A 22032-nucleotide genomic window follows, 5' to 3' on the forward strand; every position below is an offset into this window, starting at 1 on the left:
CATTGATTATAATTTGATGAATGTTCAGAGGCAAATTTTTCGTGTATGTTGAATGGTGATGAAATAATTAGGAAATAGTTCATGGGGGCTTGAATATATTGTGATTTTACCACAGGTTAATTTGCCTTTTATGACAAATATTTTACCCTGAGTGAAAGCTAGGGGTAAAATATAGCCATTAAGGGACAACCTGTGGTAAAATCTAGATATATTCAAGCCCCCATAAATTTTTCATTTCTAATAGGATAAATACGGCAATTCTTTTGAATCGAAGAGCTCTAAGGTGGAGGCAAAAAATTGCTGTTCCCATAAATAAACGCACTATTAAATTGGCGTAAAAGAACAGAGCATTTGTTTACGTTTAGTTTTTTGTGATGATTTTCGATTTCACAAGCGTGCATTTTCCCATAAAATGCTTATATTCTTACGTCATAGTTCTATGACGTTGGTAAGCTTATTCATAAAAAGCATATATATGACGTGGAAGTACAATCTGAACAGCCTAAGCCATATATTCATATTTTATAACCACGGATGAATTAGTTACTATAGGATATTTTAATGATTTCAACGTTAGTAAATAACAACTTAAAGTAGAGCCAAACTGAGATTTGAGCTATTGCCTAGCATAAAACCTTATAGCTATTTGTCTGTAATTATCTTTATAAGTTTGACGTCACAAAGGAAAACTGATTATTATATGACGTAAAAAGTTCGAGTGATAATTGAACTCCAGGGTATGATCTGTTGGGCCCAATGATATATTACCCCACATCTCCTTAAATGGTAAAAACTTCCCACTCACACCATTTCACAGTGCACTATTACATCATTTACCATTCTATTTTCCTTTCTCAATTGCTACAAGATTTGTACCAGGATTACCCATAGTGTAATTTGTTCAAGGGAATTGTAAATCTCAGGACATTTATTATAAAATGAACTTGAATTTAAAAACCATACAAAATTCCTTTAGTTTAATACACTATACACTATAAACCATACATATTTTATTTTGAAGTTTGCACCATTCAAATTCTGTATATCAAATCTTATTGCTTCAAAAATGTTTAAGAGAATTACAACATAAATATCTTACAATGGTTCCTCCCTTGACAACCATCCTGCCACTATCGTCACTACCATCAGCGAAGATAAATTCTTGTAAACTCTCCTCTCCTGATGACAACACTACATCTGTCGAATATTTCGTGGAACTTTTTAACTTAAAAGGAGAACCTGAAATAACATGTTTCTACATTTATTGGCTGCAAGATAAAATTATTATTTTAACAATATCTTGTTTAAAAGCAAAGAAACCCAGTAGTTAGGCTGAAAATGGAAATGGTGTAGAAAAAAAGAGAATCAAATGAATTTAATATGTACATGCTCATACGCATGTGCCTGTGTCAATCAGGAATTGTGTCAGTGGTTCTCACTGCTGATTCAGATCTCTGGAAATATAGTCTCTATTTGATTCATTCACAACTTGTTTAGCTTCTGAAATATAAAGAGCTTTACATAGTAAAGACATTTGTCATCTATTGTTGTAGACTTCATAAAGATTTAACTCCTCCTCTAGATGTTGTTTGATTTGTTTGTACATGTATTTCTATGTTGCTGTCTAAATACATTTAACCCAAATCTCCTTCTATGTATAAGCTTATAATATAAGCTGAATTGATATTCAGGGAAACTATAACTTCACAAATGCTCTGCTTTTATATGATATGTCATATAAAAATTGAGAATGGTAATGGGAACTATGTCAAAATGACAACAACCCGACCATGGAAAAGAAAGGATAAAGTCCACCAATGTGCACTGATGATTATCAGGGGCGGATCCAGCCATTTTAAAAAGGGGGGGTTCCAATTACATGTCCCCATTCAAATGCATTGATCATCCAAAAAAAGGGGGGGTTCCAACCCCCGGAACCCCCCCTCTGGATCCGCGCCTGATTATTTTATCAACCTTTTTTAGAACCTTGAGCTTTCGGTGCCTGCTGTTGTTTTTTTTTTACCTAGTGTGGGAGTTTTTAGTACCTTAAGTTTTCTGTGCCTGCTGTTGGGTTTTTCACCATGTGTGTGAGTTTTTAGTACTTTTAGTTTTCTGTGCCGTTGGTTTTTTATACCTAGTGTGTGAGTTTTAGTACCATTAGTTTTCTGTGTCTGCTGTTGGTGTTTTTTACCTAGTGTGTGAGTTTTTAGTACCTTTAGTTTTCTGTGTCTGCTGTTGGTGTTTTTTACCTAGTGTGTGAGTTTTTAGTACCTTTAGTTTTCTGTGCCTGCTGTTGGGGTTTTTTACCATGTGTGTGAGTTTTTAGTACCTTTAGTTTTCTGTGCCTGCTGTAGGTGTTTTTTACCATGTGTGTGAGTTTTTAGTACCTTTAGTTTTCTGTGCCTGCTGTTGGTTTTTTATACCTAGTGTGTAAGTTTTTAGTACCTTTAGTTTTCTGTGCCTGCTGTTGGTGTTTTTTACCATGTGTGTGAGTTTTTAGTACCTTTAGTTTTCTGTGCCTGCTGTTGGTGTTTTTTACCATGTGTGTGAGTTTTTAGTACCTTTAGTTTTCTGTGCCTGCTGTTGGTGTTTTTTACCATGTGTGTGAGTTTTAGTACCTTTAGTTTTCTGTGCCTGCTGTTGGTGTTTTTTACCATGTGTGTGAGTTTTAGTACCTTTAGTTTTCTGTGCCTGCTGTTGGTTTTTTATACCTAGTGTGTGAGTTTTTAGTACCTTTAGTTTTCTGTGCCTGCTGTTGGGGTTTTTTACCATGTGTGTGAGTTTTTAGTACCTTTAGTTTTCTGTGCCTGCTGTAGGTGTTTTTTACCATGTGTGTGAGTTTTTAGTACCTTTAGTTTTCTGTGCCTGCTGTTGGTTTTTTATATCTAGTGTGTGAGTTTTTAGTACCTTTAGTTTTCTGTGCCTGCTGTTGGTGTTTTTTACCATGTGTGTGAGTTTTAGTACCTTTAGTTTTCTGTGCCTGCTGTTGGGGTTTTTTACCATGTGTGTGAGTTTTTAGTACCTTTAGTTTTCTGTGCCTGCTGTTGGTGTTTTTTACCTAGTGTGTGAGTTTTTAGTACCTTTAGTTTTCTGTGTCTGCTGTTGGTGTTTTTTACCATGTGTGTGAGTTTTAGTACCTTTAGTTTTCTGTGCCTGCTGTTGGTGTTTTTTACCATGTGTGTGAGTTTTTAGTACCTTTAGTTTTCTGTGCCTGCTGTTGGTGTTTTTTACCTAGTGTGTGAGTTTTTAGTACCTTTAGTTTTCTGTGTCTGCTGTTGGTGTTTTTTACCATGTGTGTGAATTTTTAGTACCTTTAGTTTTCTGTGCCTGCTGTTGGTGTTTTTTACCTAGTGTGTGAGTTTTAGTACCTTTAGTTTTCTGTGCCTGCTGTTGGTGTTTTTTACCATGTGTGTGAGTTTTTAGTACCTTTAGTTTTCTGTGCCTGCTGTTGGTGTTTTTTACCATGTGTGTGAGTTTTTAGTACCTTTAGTTTTCTGTGTCTGCTGTTGGTGTTTTTTACCATGTGTGTGAGTTTTTAGTACCTTTAGTTTTCTGTGCCTGCTGTTGGGTTTTTCACCATGTGTGTGAGTTTTTAGTACTTTTAGTTTTCTGTGCCGTTGGGTTTTTTTACCATGTGTGTGAGTTTTTAGTACCTTTAGTTTTCTGTGCCTGCTGTATGTGTTTTTTACCATGTGTGTGAGTTTTTAGTACCTTTAGTTTTCTGTGCCTGCTGTTGGTTTTTTATACCTAGTGTGTGAGTTTTTAGTACCTTTAGTTTTCTGTGTCTGCTGTTGGTGTTTTTTACCTGGTGTGTGAGTTTTTAGTACCTTTAGTTTTCTGTGTCTGCTGTTGGTGTTTTTTACCTAGTGTGTTAGTTTTTAGTACCTTTAGTTTTCTGTGCCTGCTGTTGGGGTTTTTTACCATGTGTGTGAGTTTTTAGTACCTTTAGTTTTCTGTGCCTGCTGTAGGTGTTTTTTACCATGTGTGTGAGTTTTAGTACCTTTAGTTTTCTGTGCCTGCTGTTGGTTTTTTATACCTAGTGTGTAAGTTTTTAGTACCTTTAGTTTTCTGTGCCTGCTGTTGGTGTTTTTTACCATGTGTGTGAGTTTTTAGTACCTTTAGTTTTCTGTGCCTGCTGTTGGTGTTTTTTACCATGTGTGTGAGTTTTTAGTACCTTTAGTTTTCTGTGCATGCTGTTGGTGTTTTTTACCATGTGTGTGAGTTTTAGTACCTTTAGTTTTCTGTGCCTGCTGTTGGTGTTTTTTACCATGTGTGTGAGTTTTAGTACCTTTAGTTTTCTGTGCCTGCTGTTGGTGTTTTTTACCATGTGTGTAAGTTTTAGTACCTTTAGTTTTCTGTGCCTGCTGTTGGTGTTTTTTACCATGTGTGTGAGTTTTAGTACCTTTAGTTTTCTGTGCCTGCTGTTGGGGTTTTTTACCATGTGTGTGAGTTTTTAGTACCTTTAGTTTTCTGTGCTTGCTGTTGGTGTTTTTTACCTAGTGTGTGAGTTTTTAGTACCTTTAGTTTTCTGTGTCTGCTGTTGGTGTTTTTTACCATGTGTGTGAGTTTTAGTACCTTTAGTTTTCTGTGCCTGCTGTTGGTGTTTTTTACCATGTGTGTGAGTTTTAGTACCTTTAGTTTTCTGTGCCTGCTGTTGGTGTTTTTTACCATGTGTGTGAGTTTTAGTACCTTTAGTTTTCTGTGCCTGCTGTTGGGGTTTTTTACCATGTGTGTGAGTTTTTAGTACCTTTAGTTTTCTGTGCTTGCTGTTGGTGTTTTTTACCTAGTGTGTGAGTTTTTAGTACCTTTAGTTTTCTGTGTCTGCTGTTGGTGTTTTTTACCATGTGTGTGAGTTTTAGTACCTTTAGTTTTCTGTGCCTGCTGTTGGTGTTTTTTACCATGGGTGTGAGTTTTAGTACCTTTAGTTTTCTGTGCCTGCTGTTGGGGTTTTTTACCATGTGTGTGAGTTTTTAGTACCTTTAGTTTTCTGTGCCTGCTGTTGGTGTTTTTTACCTAGTGTGTGAGTTTTTAGTACCTTTAGTTTTCTATGTCTGCTGTTGGTGTTTTTTACCATGTGTGTGAGTTTTTAGTACCTTTAGTTTTCTGTGCCTGCTGTTGGTGTTTTTTACCTAGTGTGTGAGTTTTAGTACCTTTAGTTTTCTGTGCCTGCTGTTGGTGTTTTTTACCATGTGTATGAGTTTTTAGTACCTTTAGTTTTCTGTGCCTGCTGTTAGTTTTTTATACCTAGTGTGTGAGTTTTTAGTACCTTTAGTTTTCTGTGTCTGCTGTTGGTGTTTTTTACCTAGTGTGTGAGTTTTTAGTACCTTTAGTTTTCTGTGCATGCTGTTGGGGTTTTTTACCATGTGTGAGTTTTAGTACCTTTAGTTTTTTTGTGCCTGCTGTTGGTTTTTTACCATGTGTGTGAGTTTTTAGTACCTTTAGTTTTCTGTGCCTGCTGTAGGTGTTTTTTACCATGTGTGTGAGTTTTAGTACCTTTAGTTTTCTGTGCCTGCTGTTGGGTTTTTTACCATGTGTGTGAGTTTTTAGTACCTTTAGTTTTCTGTGCCTGCTGTAGGTGTTTTTTACCATGTGTGTGAGTTTTAGTACCTTTAGTTTTCTGTGCCTGCTGTTGGTTTTTTACCATGTGTGTGAGTTTTTAGTACCTTTAGTTTTCTGTGCCTGCTGTTGGGGTTTAGGACTAGAGGGTCTGTTACTAATAACAACGGGCTCTGCTGACTGTGGTTTCTTCTTCAGAAATTTCCCTGAATTCTTTCCAATCTTAAAACTATCAGATTCTGTAATTTGACGAGGAGTCTCCATTGAGTCACTGTCTGTTTCTAAAGTAAACACTTTTCTATTTTCATTTGATCTCTGCGTAATTTTTTTGGCTAAAACTGATGCTTTTTCTAAAGCTGCTGATCTCTGACCCTGAACAGACATTTGACCTGATTTCTGGACAGACCTTTGACCTGGTTTCTGGACAGACTTTTGATCAATATGACCTCTAATTTGTTCTGAAACTGTCGGTACCGGACTAGCTGATGAAACCTGGGGCTTCCTCAAGAATTTAGACATTGGTTGAGAGGCTGTATCTCCGGTTATTTTCTTCTTTAAGAATTTGCTTCCAGATGTAGTTATTGCTCTCCGTTTCATTGAAGATGAAGTATCGTGAGTGTCTAGTTCACTGGATATAGAAATATCACCCATCTCCTCAAAATCAACAGATTTCCCCCTCTGCTGAGCAGTTTTCTGTGAAAGCGACTTAATATATGCCTACAAGGAATAGAAATCTTGTTATATATCTATGTTTAATTCAGATAGGCATGCTCATAATATAAGGTATATTATTTCAAGAAGACCATTTAGTTTTCGAAGTTGAAAGGTTAATTTCAAAGCTCAACAATAACAATGTAAAACATATATATTTGAAATATTAAATGACCATGCAATGCAGGAAATAAAAACGTTTTATATCAACCAAGCTGTTGAATATTCATTTTCAAAACAAATAATATATCAAAGATTTCAGATGTACTCTAGTACATTCTACACGTAATAATTTCCTGGATAATATTTTTGTATTTTTCTATTTTAAATATCAAAATTAGTATCACAGTTAACACAAATTGCAATTGCATCTATTGTTTCATATACATGTATATTGTATGATTTGTTTTCACTATTATTTCAATGCAGCAATTGCAATTTTGTAAATTGCATTATTTTATCAAGGACAAATCTAAAGGAAAGAGGTATAAAGACACAGTGAAAAAATATTTTTGTTTTTAAAGACTACAAGTAGCTGAAACCAATTGCCTCCTCAGTGGTAGTACATCTCTTTTAATAAGTTGATACCAATTCAATGGTACATGGATGTAGGGTTGTCAAATTTTCATTTAACAGGCTTTTATTTCAACTAAGAAATATTTTTGATTATGTAATTTTTTGTGCTTGAAATTTTTAATGAATTCCATTTTTATTCTGCATTATAATATTTTTTAGCGTTGCATAACACTTTAATTTCCATACAATGTATTTTGTATAGATAGTGTTGTGTGTCGCACAGTACATTCTATTGAAAATGTGCATTCTTCTCTGTAATAGAAAGTGTTGTGCACCGCACAGAACATTAATGCTTCAGAATAAAATACAGAATAAACATGGAATTTATTAAAAGCCTGTTTTTTTTTCGTTTTCATAATTTCATCTGCTTTCCTCCCTAGGCTTTTTATCATGTTTATATGCAAAACTTTAAAGTAGGCCAAACTGTGCTCACTTTTAAAAGAATTTATACATCCAATTAAAAGTAAACATTATTATGTTATTTTATATTGTTTAACTATAATTTACTCATTATATAATGCTTTAGACAAACAATTCATCATTAACAAGTGAAAAGGGACTTCTTCTTTATCAAAATATATCTTATTTCCTGTTTTTATTTTACTGTGGTAAAATCTTACATTGAGAGCTTCATCCTCATCATCCACTTTCTTTACACGTTCCGCTTTCAACTGTGAGGAAACTTTGTCCAACAATGCATTGGTAGAACTCCCAGATCTTTTCATCTTCAAACTACAAAATGATAAACATGATAAATAAATGATGTATAACCTATACAAAATGATGTCTGGGAAAATTTCTTGAAAGATGTCAAGATTTTACAATTTTATACTTCAACACCACTAAAAAACACAATTCATTATACAAAAGGAAATAATTAAATTTAACTATCATCTTTGAATTCAGCATCAATTCAACAGCATCACAAGATGGATTATATATACATATATTGTGTACAAATGGTGGGAATGGAATAAAAGTGCTTGAAACAATAAATGTTAAAACAAGTTTTAACTTAGATGAAAATAATTCCACATGTTTTGTTTTATATAAAACTTTCCACAAGTTTCTTTTTGGATATAAAATTCCACAAGCATGACAAGTTTCGTTTTGAATTAAAAAAAATCCACAAGTTAAACAGTATGCATGGTATGTGGCATGGATCTACATCTACCTTTGTTAATTGGGAATGATTATTCAAGCGTTGTTAAAACATTATCGCATTGTATACACAATAAATCTGGGAACTCCAAAATGAATTTCCAATATTTTACATATATCAAATTCAAAATGTTGGGATAATTGTCTCTGTAGATTTATGCATGACTTTCCAAAAATGTCTATTTTGGTGTCAATCTTAATTACATTACTAAGGGCATATATCCTAACAAAGTTTACAGCTAGCCATTTAAACCTTTGTTCAACATGGAATTTGATCATAGATCTTATTACTTTAGAAGGGATTGTCCTTTAGTACAAATGTACATACTTTAAGTCTGGGTTTATTAATAGAATATTTAGAATTTTCAAAAAATAGGAATGTATGTTAATCAAACAATTCTTTATTGTTTATAACTTAATAAATAGAACTTTTCTAAATCTTGGCAATCTTTTATTATTAAAAATTATATGCATAGGCGCACTTCTAAAGAAACCTTTTAAATGTATATTGTAAATAAATTGGACTTTTTAAGAATTGTCATCATGTTATATTTATCATGCTTATATATCCACGTCATTTAAATTTTGTCTCTGGTCATGCTGGTGGATAGTTGTCTAGCTAATTGGCAATAATACGTCTCATCATTTTTATATAAAGTGGGAAAAAAATATTTTGGCAGCACAACTTTAAGTAACAGTCAGGTAAATACAACATCAAGTTTATAGTTAATTATGTTTTAGTATTTTCTTAGTCTACTTTTAATACCAAAACAAAACATCTGTCAGAATTTGTGTGGTTTTTTTTTAAAGTAAAAAAATCAGACATTATTTTCAATGAGTTTATTACACAAAATCAAAGTCATGAAAGTATGAAGTAAATACATGTACTAAGCATGTTTAAGTAAAAGGACTTTATAAGGTTATTCTTAAGTAAAGATAAAATATGTGTTATAGTTAAAAAAAATTAATTATAATTTAGCCTTTGAAAAATTTCTAAAACTTAAATCTTCTTTAAGTTTTTTATGTACATGTATCATAAATTGTATATACAACTCGTCTAAACATCAACCAAACAATGTTAGATCTGTAAATTGGCTTTCGCAAATTTTTTGTTCTTCCCTCGCCGGGATTCGAACCCATGCTACTGAGATATCGTGACACCAAATCGCCTGCACTGTAGCCGTCCCGCTAGACCACATGACCACCTGGGCGTCATCTATCATAATGTACATGTATATGTAGTACAACATAGTAGGGGCCGATCCAGCCATTTTAATCACATATGAAGTCAACTTGTGAAAATTGGTTATCCCTTGAAATCAACTCTCATTACATTTGTACTTTAAAAGAAGATCCTTTAATTATATATAATATGAGACAGGCATTACCTTTATATTAGATTTCCTTAAAGTGTGATAATAAGTTAAACACACATATCAGAAATGTTAAACTTCTTAGAATAACTATAGATTTGGACTTAAATTTTAACAATCATATATCTGAAATATGTATAAAGGCATCAAGACAATTAAATATTCTAAAACGTATGGGTAAATATTTAAACAGGCTAGGCAGGTTAACAGCATACTTCTCATTCATTCTTTCAAATTTTAACTATTGTCCAGTAATTTGGCACTACTGAAGTGAAAAAAATTCTTTTAAAATGGAAAAAATTCAAGAAAGAGCTCTCAGATTCATTTATGAAAATCAATGAAAATTATGATATATATTAATCCTTACAAAAAACTGCTAGAAAAATCTAAATTACCATCTTTAAAAATAAGAAGAATAAAAACAATCGCAATAGAAACATTTAAAATAATTCACAAAAAAAGTCCAAGCTACCTTCATGATTTGATTGATATAAAAATTAACAAGTATGATTTAAGATCACAGGAAACAGCAGTACTCCCAAGAGTTTGAACTACTAAGTATGGCTTAAGATCGTTTCACTATAATGCTGGACAAATCTGGAATGAGCTACCGAACCATTGTCGAATGGAAACATCTTTTGACCAATTCAAACAAACAGCTGCGCCATGAGCGCATGATATGCCCGATGTCTGGTGTGGAAGTTTAAGGGCATACGATACAGTTTTGATCCCGTATTTACAGTTTAATGAAAATTTCCATATAGGCTATTTTTCGCCTGATTAAATCAAATATATGTAATAAAAAATATACCTTCATGTGCTACTTTTTGAGTTAAATGAGATTGAAATTTTGTATATTTCCTCAAAATTCGGATTTGTGGCCGTATTTTCCCTTTCGAAAGAAAGCCATAACTTTTTTGTTTTAAAAGATAAACACAAATTGTTTTTTGTTAAATAATTTGTAATTCCTGTATTTTTTAAGTATCCTATTTTTTGCTGTATACATGTATTTATAAAAAAAATTAAAAATTGCACTATTTACAGTTTTATAAAATTTGGTCCACATAATCTCCCTGCAAAATGAAACAAAATATTGTTTTTAAAAAATAGGGGTCCATGTACTCGTTTTCAAATTAAAACAGTTTGAATGATAAAAATCAGTTGAAAAATGAATCTTTTCCTGATACATGTATGTCATAGTTTGACGCAGCGAAAATAATATTTTACGTTAGCAACGTCATTACTTCCCCTGTAACTGTATTGTATGCCTTTAATGCAATAATCATAAATAGTTTCCGAGAAAGTTTTTAGCAATAACCATATATTATTTTTCAGATATGGCGGGACATATGAAACCCCCCCCCCCCCTCTTTTTTTTTACAAAAAACTAAATATCACTAAAATAAAATTTTGAATCAAAACCAAAAGTATATAGATCTTAATTAGATTAATATAACAAAGAAGTGTGTAAAGTTTAAAGCAATAAACATAAATTGTTTTTGAGGTACTACGCGACATGTAAAAAAAAACCTACCCCTTTTTTACAAAATACTCAATAATTCTAAAATAAAATTTTGGATCATCACCAAAAAGTATACAGATCTTAAGATTGATATAACAAAGAAGTGTGTAAAGTTTAAAGCAATAACCATAAGTCATTTTGGAGATACGGTGCAACACATGTAAAAAAAAACCTCCCCCTTTTTTACAAAATACTCAACAACTCAAAAATGAAATTTTGAATCATCACCAAAAAGTATACAGATCTTAAGATTAATATAACTAAGAAGTGTGTAAAGCTTTAAACAATAATCAAAAATCGTTTTTGAGATACAGTGTGACATGTGAAAAAAAACAACCCCTGTTTTAGTTAATAAGTGCCGTAACTCAAAAAGTTTTAATTTTATTTTCACCAAAAAGTATACAGATCATTTGACCATCATAAGAAACAACCAAATTAAGTTTCATGAAATTTGGATAAGTCGTTCTCAAGTTACAGTGTGACATGTTAACGACGGACAGACGGAAAGACAGACAGACGGACACTGGATATTTGTATACCATAATATGTCCTGTCAAAATTTTGACGGGCGTATAAAACTTGGTACAAACATGGGATGCAAGTAACAGCTCATGCCAGTGCAGTGCATGCATGTAGTGTTTATGCCTGTTTTATATTACTTTTATTTTTTGTGTGACTATATGATTTGTGCAATTGGATTATTAACTTGTGCTATGTTTTAAGTGTACTATATGCTTTAAACTAATACATGTATATGTCATTTATGGTATCTTACTATGTATGTATGTATGTATGTACTGGTAAATGCCTCCGATATCCGAAGAACCCCTCGAAAGCAGCAAGGGTACAGTGGCATCCATGTACACTCCCTAACAGGATTAATGGAGATGTGTCACTAACGTATATTTATAGGACAATTATTTTTACAAGGACAATCAATCCCCACCCAACACAAAGGGAGTGCTAGGACACCGGGCAGTCTGTTATTGTGGTGGAGGAAGCCGAAGTACTCAGGGAAAACCACCGGGCCACTCGGTGGAAACAGACAAACCAGAGAGATATCAGAAGATTGATCTCCAGGTCAAAGTAAGGGGCAACTTTGACCAACCGAGGCCCCCAAAGTACCCATTCTAGTTTAAACTCCGGTCTGGGTACCAGAGATGTGTGTGAGAGGGTGAAAATTACCCTTCTGATGTGTTGATAATTTTAGCACCCCGAGTGAGAATCGAACTCGGGACCTTCAGCACTGTAGCCATCGGTCTTAACCACTAGACCACAAACTCACACTATGCATTATATGTTTAAAATTGTGTTGTTTTCATGACTTTTGTATGTGTGTATTGTATTGTGTGTGTGTATTGTATTTTGTTATTAAGTCGATTTGAAAAGCTCACTAGAGCTTGTGTTTATGTACATGTAGTTTATTGACTATCGACTCTAAATAAAACTTTGAACCTTGAATAATGATTGATCACATGATCAGGATGATCCCTGATCACTTGAACAGGTCAGGAATAACCACCAATTGGTGGATTATACCTCAATTGACATATAATCCACCAATTGAGGTATATTGGTATAGACCAATTGACGTATAATGCAATTTTTTTGTAATAAAATGCTAGTGTGCGATAGGAGCATGATTTTGCAACTTATTGAGTCCTCTGAAAGTTTCAGTTTTGTCAAAGCCTGCTGCATCTCTTGAGAATGCATGTGTGCAGCAATTCTTTTGTTGAAACATTTGTACTATTGACCATGATTGACTTTTAATAATGAAAGTCAAGTATTAACAAAGAGCTCCATTCACCTGTGGAGTTGTACTCATGATTGCATGACTGCAAACAGTAATGATGTCCATTGACAGATGATTACAGGTAAATTTGCCAATCAAGAATTGACAAGATAGCAATAGAAGAAACTGCAAATGCAATATGTTATGTTACTATACTAAACTAGGAATGTTTGACAAGTTTTCATACCATAATATTCTTTTAAGAAAACAATGCTCCATTTTGATAGAATAATTTCTTTTGAAAAACAAAGAATTATTCACCAATTGGTCTATACCATTATACGTCAATTGGTGGATTATACGTCAATTGAGGTATAATCCACCAATTGGTGGTTATTCCTGACCTGTTGAAACCTTCTGGAGCTCAACAGGTATCATTTGTTTCATTTTAATGATTACTCTTTATTTAAATTTAACTCTAAGCCTAATATTAGATGAGGGTCAGTACTGTTAGAATGTTAACTTTCTTGGAAATGTTATACTAGTACTAGTTTTAAACAGTTAAAGGTAAACAAAAACATGTCTGAGCAAAGCACGAGATTCAAATCAAGGAAAGCAAAATGACAGCAACACGTCACAAATCTTTGAAAAAATATGCAATAGTAAAAAACCTTGTTGTTGATTATTCCAAGTTCCAAAAAGATATCATAGTTCTCTAGAAATTAGCATTAAAAATCCTTTTTGAACTGATTTCACATTTTCCTTCCATTTGTAAACAAAACAAAATTCACAATCTTCTCCGCGTTTGATGTGAAGCAAACTAAAAACTATACCAATGACGGTAAAGCTAAGTCGTAATCTCGGATTGCATCTTTTTCTTTACTGTATCTTCCTCCTGCTAATGAGGAGCACATCCAAACGGATTGTAAGAAATAGTTGGCTTATATTACTAATACACGGGCACAAATATCAATATAAAATGTGAGGCTTATGTTACACGGGCTCCCGGTTTCCGGGCTCCTGTAATTTAGCTCCTGTAGAATATTTCTTGTTCAGAGTCATTTAACCATATTATAATCAGGTTACTAGAGTAGTAAAAAAGAGAGACATAGATGGTGATACGATATACGATATACGAGAGACGATTTTGGTACTAGAGGTGCTGCCACTCGGGACGTACTCTTAGTGATATTCATACGGAGACTATGCCAGAGGTCCGGTATCGCCGGAACATCGGGCACTGTTACCCAAGAAAAAATCATTATAGAGTTATCCAGGAGATGAGCAATAATGAAAAAGACGGAGGAAATGGTTGGAAGAAATTTTGGCAAATATGGGTTATTTTGCTTACACTCAATAGCGGCCTCGTCGCATCAGCATGGATTTATTTTCCTAACAACCGGGTTGTACAGAAATCTCAGGAATACGGTATGATTGGGCTTTTAATGATAATAGGACTATTAATTTGTACAATTGTTTTAAAATTAATTTGGAATTCCGTTCTAAATGGTCAGAAAATAGACAAAGCTCCAATGGATGAAAGCGATACGCCCTATGATTCAGATGGAATGCCCTCTTACTGCTGTCCTAGTCCTAATAGCCCTGTTTTTAACAGGCAAAGGAACACGGAAATGGAGTTATCCGGGCACGAATCGGAAAACATGGGCACATCGACAAAATAAATTCAATCGCCAGATTTTCATAATCGGGCAAATGAATTTACTACAGATATGCCGAAAACCAAATGTTTTCGTGTGAGAAATGTTCGACCAGCAAACGAATACCCTGAATAGAACGTTTTCCGGAGTTAGCGATGACGTTTGGAATGAATTTGTACAATACTTTGAGAATGTATCCGAGCTAAATGTTTGGAATAACGAAAAGGCACGTAGGGTACTACTAAGTACTTTAAGAGGACAAGCTGAGACCTTTGCATACGGGATGCTATTAATTATTCAAAGAGATTTTGAACATCTGAAACGGAAGATGGAAGAAAGATTTGGACATACGGCGATGAAAGAAAGGTATGTGACAGAGGCAACACTGAGAAAAAGAAAACCGGAAGAATCTTTGAGAGACATCGGTCAAGCCATAGAGGATTTGTACCGTTGAGCGTATCCGGGCAATCCTGAAATTGTAGAGCAGAAGTCTATTAACGCGTTCCTTGACAAGTGCGGACAATCAGAGGTTTTTCGCCCTGCTGTCAAGCGAACCAGACATAATACCCTGCAGGAGGCGGTAAATAATTCAATGCAGGAAGAATGATTAAGAATTGGAGTGAAGGATTTCGTTAGCCAGCATTTCAAACCAGTTCAGCGGCCGATATTTGAAGTTGAAGACTGGGATAGTGATGAAGATGTAACTACAGAAGCAGAAGGAACACGAAGAGAAAATGTCGACAGAAATAATGTTCCTGATAATTACCCACGGAATAACGGTACATAGAGTTCCGAGTGCGACTTTATAACCGTGATAGATGGCGTGGAAGAGGCAGATCCCTGATGTTTAAAAATCGTCCACCAGAATTTCCGGAACCGAGAAGGGGACCGTAGAGATTCTCGAGAGACAGATTTACGTACACCAGAGGCCAGGTTTTTTTTGGTGTTCCAGGAATAGTTCGCATATAACTATGAGATGAGTAATTTTTATATATTTTTTTTTTTTATAAGATGCATAAACTGAACAGTGGAAGTTCAGGGCTAAGAGGGGGGCTGTGTAACGTTTTTCGTTCATTACATGTATCACTGGGTTTTATGATCATGATATAATTAGATTACTTAGCCGCATTAACTGTTATAAAGTAATTCCTTACAATCTATTTTTATCGCCTTTCATCAGAGTGAACTTGTTAAATGTCAAATCAATCATGTTAATCAGCTGGTGCCCCGTTGCTTTGTTTATACAGGTGCCTCGGTTGACCTCAGCTTCAGTTGACCTTAGCTCCGGGCTCCTGCAATATAGATCCTGTGGAATATTTCTTTGTTCAGAGTCATTTAACCATATTATAATCAGGTTACTAGAGTAGTATAAAAGAGAGAAATAGATAGTGATACGATATACGAGAGACGATTTTGGTACTAGAGGTGCGTACGTAGGAGATTAACGATTATACCACTGTAAACTTGTATTTACTGTTACATGTACTTTGGATTTTGAATAATACAGTATTGAACTTTTAATCGACTTTGTGTTTATGTTATCTTGCAAGACTTCGTTCATATTCAGACTACACCAGGATCCATTTATTTATTTATGTGACCAGGATTCCCTTAATCACGCTACCAGAGATTTTTTAGGGTAACCCTATTAAAGAGTATACTTGGCATTTGTCGTCCGTGGACGTGTGAAACGTAGACACCAAACAACAAAGCACAAACACAAGAATACACACTTTAGTTTAAGTCTCCATACTTAAACTTTTTCGTCACTATATAATTATACAGACTAAAAATTTCAGACTGAAATCTTTAAAAGCTAAAAAGTTTTCATATAAACGGTTTTGTAATCAGCACAACATAGCAAGACCAGGCCACTAATATTTGCTACTGTTATTCTAGCAGGCAAGCCAAGCCACACAGATTAAGCCATTCAATGCTAAAGTCCAAGCACAAAGATGATATATAAACGATAGCTATTGATTAGTCACTATGATTAATACTGGGTACACACACATTCACTTTTATTAATCTATGTACATTGCGTTCAGACGCTTCACATGCATATCATAGCACATTCTACGAGATGTTGACTCTATATTGCCATTCATAAGCTCTGTATGATAAGGAAGACATTCTCCAGTGAGTTTCCTGCAGTCTGTTTTCAAACGGCATATAATGTATCTATCACGGAACTTGCTATTCCACTGAATGCTTCTAATTTTGTTCACTATCTCTTGCTTGATGGTTCCATAGTGTTTTCTGCGGATACCTCCAAGGACAGGACATCTTGTAATGAAGTGGATAAGGTTTTCTTCTTCAATCCTACAAATGGGACAAATTGAGTGAGCCTTTTCTATGTGGAATTTTGCTTTATTTGCTTGAAGCATGTAAATTCCAGTAAGAATTATAGCTTTAATTATTGCTCTATTGTGTCATATTACGGCACGATCTCAGTATCGAATATGTAAAGTGACGTTTGTTTATATTTAAAGGGTTTATAAGATTTTAAGATAGATATTACCAATTGTGACAAGAAAGACGCATAACTTTTAGACAACAGCAAGTTTTTAGAATAAGCTATTTAAGCTTAAGTTCATGTCACAAGATGTGTGCTGGCAAATGAATAGAGAACAGAATATAAAATCGTTTGATGTTTTTTTTTCAGGGTGAAATGGATTATTTACAAGAACCACCGAATTTTTCATGGGTTGTTGATGGTAAACTGTGTGCCATGGGTCTTCCAAGATCAAAGGAACACATTCAGTACTTACTGGACAACAATGTCACCTACCTTATATCTCTAACATACTACAGTCAACCTCCGGTAACTGATTTCAAAGGTAACTCTAACATACTACAGTCAACCTACGGTCTCTGATTTCAAAGGTAACTCTGATATACTACATACAACCTCCAGTTACTGATTTCAAAGGTAACTCTGATATACTACATACAACCTCCAGTTACTGATTTCAAAGGTAACTCTAACATACTACAGACAATCTCCGATCACTGGTTTCAAAGGTATCTCTAACATACAACAGTCAACCTACGCGGTCTCTGATTTCAAAGGTAACTTTAAAATACTACATACAACCTCCAGTTACTGATTTCAAAGGTAACTCTAACATACTACAGTCAACCTCTGGTAACTGATTTCAAAGGTAACTCTAACATACTACAGAGCACCTACGGTCGCTGATTTCAAAGGTAACTCTTACATACTACAGCCAATCTCCGGTCACTGGTTCCAAAGGTAACTTTATTTGGCCTTTTTAACTTTTTTGGATTCGAGCGTCACTGATGAGTCTTTTTTAGACGAAACACGCGCCTGGCATATATACAAAATTTAGTCCTGGTATCTATGATGAGTTTATTTACAACCACTGGGTCGATGCCACTGCTGGTGGAGATTTATTTTTGTGCTGACATGAATTATCATTGATATGGTTATATTTATAAATTAACTGTTTACAAAATTTTGAATTTTGAAAAATAAGGCTTTTCTACCTCAGACATAGATTACCTTAGCTGTATTTGACATAACTTTTAGGTATTTTGGTTCTTAATGCTCTTCAACTTCGTACTTTATTTGGCCTTTTAAACTTTTTTGGATTCGAGCGTCACTGATGAGTCTTTTGTAGACGAAACGCGCGTCTGGCGTATATACAATATTTAGTCCTGGTATCTATGATGAGTTTATTTACATACTACAGACAACCCCTGGGTACTGATTTCAAAGGTATCTCTAACATACTACAGACAACCTCGGGCCACTGATTTATAAAGAAACTCTTACATACTTGAGACAACCTCCCGTAACTGAATTCAAAGGTTACTCTGACATACCAAATACAACCTCCCGTAACTGATTTCAAAGGTAACTCTAACATACCAAATACAACCTCCCGTGACTGATTTTAAAGGTTACTCTTAAGTTTTTAGATTTTGTTTTTAGAATTGTACGGCGATAGGATTTTACAGTTTTCAAAGAATGAATAATGCGAAACGTATTAACAAACTCACATCTTGAATGGAAGACATCAGTAACTCACAGCTAAAAGAAATACTTTAAGCAAATCAAAACTTAAAAGAAAGCACCGTTAAATCACTTTAAGGGACAACTTCAGTAACTCACAGCTATAAGAAATACTTAAAGCAATCAAAACTTAAAAGAAAGCACCGTTAAATCACAGCTTAAAGGGTAAACTTCACTGGTAACTAAAAGTGTTGAAAGCTTTTTTGTCCACTTTTAAATCCATAAAAAGGAATGTAATGCATATATTTTATCTGTATGAATATTGAAAACACCCTTCTTACAATAGTGTTCACATAATTACTATAGTTAAGTTTTACTGATGTGAATATAACCATTTATTATATTAGGGTAGTGTATCAAATCATAAACTTTACTGGTTTATGTGATTGTTTGTGAAACAAAAGTCCCGTGAAAAATACATGTAACTGTTTGATTGTGTATATAACTGATTTTACAATTGACGAACTTAAAGGTATATAGACAGTAGTTCTCTTTCTGAAATGTTGATATTAATCTACTTTTTTTTTGTATTGTGTAAGCTTACCAGATCTTACCATTTTCCAATCAATTTTTTTTCACATGTTTCTATTTCAGATATGAATCATCTTCATTGCAAAGTTGAAGAATTTGAACCACCATCTTTAGATCAAATCAAAGAATCTATAGATTTTATCAACACGGCATACGAACATGGAAAGGTATAGTTACAGTTTTTTTTACAGGAATTGATAAAGAAGATAACATTTTAAATAGATATAGGAAGATGTGGTATGAGAGCCAATGAGACAACTCTCCATCCAAGTAACAATTTATAAAAGTAAACCATTATAGGTCAAGGTACGGTTTTGAACACAGAGCCTAGTCTCACACCGAACAGCAAGCTATTAGTGGCCCCAAAAATTACTAGCGTAAAACCATTTAAAATGAAAACCAACGGTCTAATCTATATAAAAAGAAACGAGAAACAAGATACACATATGAAGAAAATGAACAAACGACAACCACTGACTATCAGCTTCCTGACTTAGGACAGGTGCAAACAATTACAAACAATAAAGCATTCTTTTTCAAAACCTTTAGAACGAGGTCGCCGCCAGTCGACCATCAGTGGCGGATCAAAAGGGGGTTAACATAATAACTATTTTCAAGTCTCGACGTTGCTGAATTTGTTTTACATTGTATATGTAATTTTATGCATTTTATATGTCGATAATTTTCAGGCAGTGGGTATACATTGTCAGCATGGTATAGGTCGAACAGGGACAGTTGTAGCATGCTATTTTGTAGAGAAACATAACATGACAGCAGCAGAAGCCATAATACACATCCGATCACTACGCCGGTGGTCTATAGAAACAATAGAACAAGAACAAACAGTGTATCAATATGACAAGAGAAAAAGAATAGAACAAAATAAATAAAATATTCTTATTTACCAAATGAGGTCCCCCAGGAGGCCATATATCACACATAAACAATGTCATTTTAAAGACTTGCAGAACAACGATATAATTGGGAATATTGTTTGCAAAATAAAACTTATAACATTTGTATATATTTATAAAAAAACAAATGTCATCATCATGTATGCTTTTAACATGTTTAAAAGAGCAATATTTTCCCGATTGTTATCTCACATGTTATATTTTCCTTCAGTCGTCGTGCCACATTGACCACACTTATTCTTAAGTTGTTCATTGTCAAAATATAGTGAAAAATATAAATTTGCTGTGATATGTGCATGGCTTTATACTTATATATCTACATCCCGTCATCATGTTATTGTGCTATGGTACATTTATCTATTCTTGTCTTTCATTTTTTGCTAATGTGCTATGTCTAAATGCCTTTTTTGTAGTCTTTGTTGCATATGACGTGGCTCTGAAAAAATTTACACGCCCCGCCATTGTGTTATTGTAAATTTGTGTATTCTTGTCTTTCATTTTTGCTAATGTGCTTTGTCTGAATGCCTTTACTTTTTGTGTTTCTTTATTACATATTTCTTTATTTGTAGTGATAAACAATTTAACACAATGTTGACTGCTGTACCCCTATTTTTGACATTTGTACCTTTTGTGTCTGTTTGTTTTGTTTCACGTCGTTGTCAACTTGATTTAAGGGGGCTCGCGGGTCTAAATCATTTTTTTTTCTAATATAGGATTTCGCTATATTTTTCTATCAATGAACTTTATCTTATACTTAAAAGAAAAAGAAAATAAAAAAAATGGGGTCACCATTTATTTACGCACACATTCTGTCTTCGAAAGAAGCATACATTTTTGTAAAGGTACTTTTTTCTGTTAAACTAATAGGAGAAAAAAAAGAGGGACGAAAGATACCAAAGGGACAGTCAAACTCATCTATACTATTAAACGAGAAGACCTCATTTTTGGTGTCGCTTCTCTTCTTTCCACAATAAATTAATCAACACGCCTCTGTGTCCTATAGGCAGGGGCGGATGCAGGAATTTTCGAAAGGGGGGGGTGCTAACCCAGGGCATCCAGGGCAAATGGGGGGGGGGGGGGGTGCAAAACATATGTCCCGATACAAATGCATTGATCGGCAAAAATAAAGGGGGGGTGCGCACCCCCGGAACCCCCCTCCCCCCCTGGATCCGCCACTGATAGGTACAGTGCATAGTCGCATTTGTCATCCATTCATATGATTATTCAGATTGAGTTATTTTAGGAGAAAAACGAGAGAAAAAAGGCATCCGGGTATTGTCCCGTCATTGTACGAAATTTTAAGTCAGATTAGACTTCCGGTTTGCCTTTTTTTTTGTATACTTTGAACATACATATACTACGAATAAAGTGTATTTTAAGAATTTTATCTGCTATCATTTTCAAGTTTACTATCCACGGCAGTCACAGGGTTTATTAAATAGAGAGGGTCTGTATACTATATCAATGATCACCATGGATCGATTAGTAAACTTAGATTTGAAAGTAAATACGCTTTATTTATATAGTAATGAATGTTCATAATATACAGATAAGCGCTAAAATTATTCATGTGAACTTTTGATACTTTTTCTGAAATTCTCCAGTCATTAAATCTTTTACAAAATTCATTGATTACAAAAAAAAAAGAAGATGTGGTATGATTGCCATGTTGAGACAACTCTCCACAAGAGACCAAAATGACACAGAAATTAACAATTATAGGTTACCGTACGGCCTTCAACAAAGAGCAAAGCCCATACCGCATACTCAGCTTCAAAAGGCCCGAAATGACAATGTAAAACAATGCAAACGAGAAAACAAGCGGCCTTATTTATGTACAAAAAATGAACGAAAAACAAATATGTAACACATAAACAAACGACAACCACTGAATTACAGGCTCTTTACTTAAATAAATGTTCATAACATACTAAATGTATGTTCATATTGAAATTGATAGAAAACCAAAAATTGTGAACTTTGGAAATAAAGGTGGAGGGTAAAAAAAAACATTTTCCTGTCCCCAATAACCTATGACTTATGATACTTTTGCTGAAATTCTCCAGTCATTCTGTATTTAACAAAATTCTTCCAACAACACTTTACATATACTGATACTTTAAACTACGCTCTGAATGCCCGCGATTTCGCGGGTGTGTTCTAGTAAATCTAAAATTAACTGACAACGCCATGGCTAAAAATGAAAAAGACAATCAGACAATTAATAGTACAAATGACACAACATAGAAAACTAAAGAA

General features: G+C 34.1%; 2 protein-coding genes across 5 annotated transcripts in view; one reads left to right on the forward strand and one right to left on the reverse strand.

Annotated features, from left to right (window-relative positions):
* The window catches only part of LOC143060002 (uncharacterized), a 39788-nt gene extending 26330 nt beyond the window's left edge, over window positions 1-13458 (reverse strand). For 2 of the 4 annotated variants that reach the window (XM_076233530.1, XM_076233526.1), the window contains exons 1-4: window positions 13303-13457; window positions 7464-7575; window positions 5664-6273; window positions 1100-1239 (exon numbers count right to left, since the gene is read on the reverse strand). In XM_076233530.1, coding sequence (XP_076089645.1) covers window positions 1100-1239; window positions 5664-6273; window positions 7464-7568 — 855 coding nt within the window. In that variant the 5' untranslated portion in view covers window positions 7569-7575; window positions 13303-13457. Of the gene's footprint in view, window positions 1-1099; window positions 1240-5663; window positions 6274-7463; window positions 7576-8017; window positions 8155-13302 lie in introns of those variants that run through there. The other 2 variants (XM_076233529.1, XM_076233528.1) reach the window with 2 other exon arrangements.
* On the forward strand, window positions 13023-20566 carry LOC143060045 (dual specificity protein phosphatase 23-like). The gene is made up of 4 exons (XM_076233531.1): window positions 13023-13062; window positions 16955-17129; window positions 18923-19026; window positions 19549-20566. The coding sequence occupies exons 2-4, from the start codon at window positions 16961-16963 to the stop codon at window positions 19747-19749; spliced, it is 474 nt and encodes a 157-aa protein (XP_076089646.1). The 5' UTR covers window positions 13023-13062; window positions 16955-16960; the 3' UTR covers window positions 19750-20566.
* The last annotated feature ends 1466 nt before the right edge of the window (window positions 20567-22032 follow it).

This window comes from Mytilus galloprovincialis, chromosome 1 (genome assembly GCF_965363235.1).
Source record: "Mytilus galloprovincialis chromosome 1, xbMytGall1.hap1.1, whole genome shotgun sequence".
Taxonomy (NCBI): Eukaryota; Metazoa; Mollusca; class Bivalvia; order Mytilida; family Mytilidae; genus Mytilus; species Mytilus galloprovincialis.

What these genes read in the sequence shown, in the direction of transcription:
- LOC143060045 (XM_076233531.1), top strand. Translation starts at nt 16,961, where the DNA reads ATGGATTATTTACAAGAACCACCGAATTTTTCATGGGTTGTTGATGGT. An exon ending in TCCGGTAACTGATTTCAAAG is followed by an intron (nt 17,130 to 18,922) that starts GTAACTCTAACA and finishes TTTCTATTTCAG; the next exon opens with ATATGAATCATCTTCATTGC. An exon ending in CGGCATACGAACATGGAAAG is followed by an intron (nt 19,027 to 19,548) that starts GTATAGTTACAG and finishes GATAATTTTCAG; the next exon opens with GCAGTGGGTATACATTGTCA.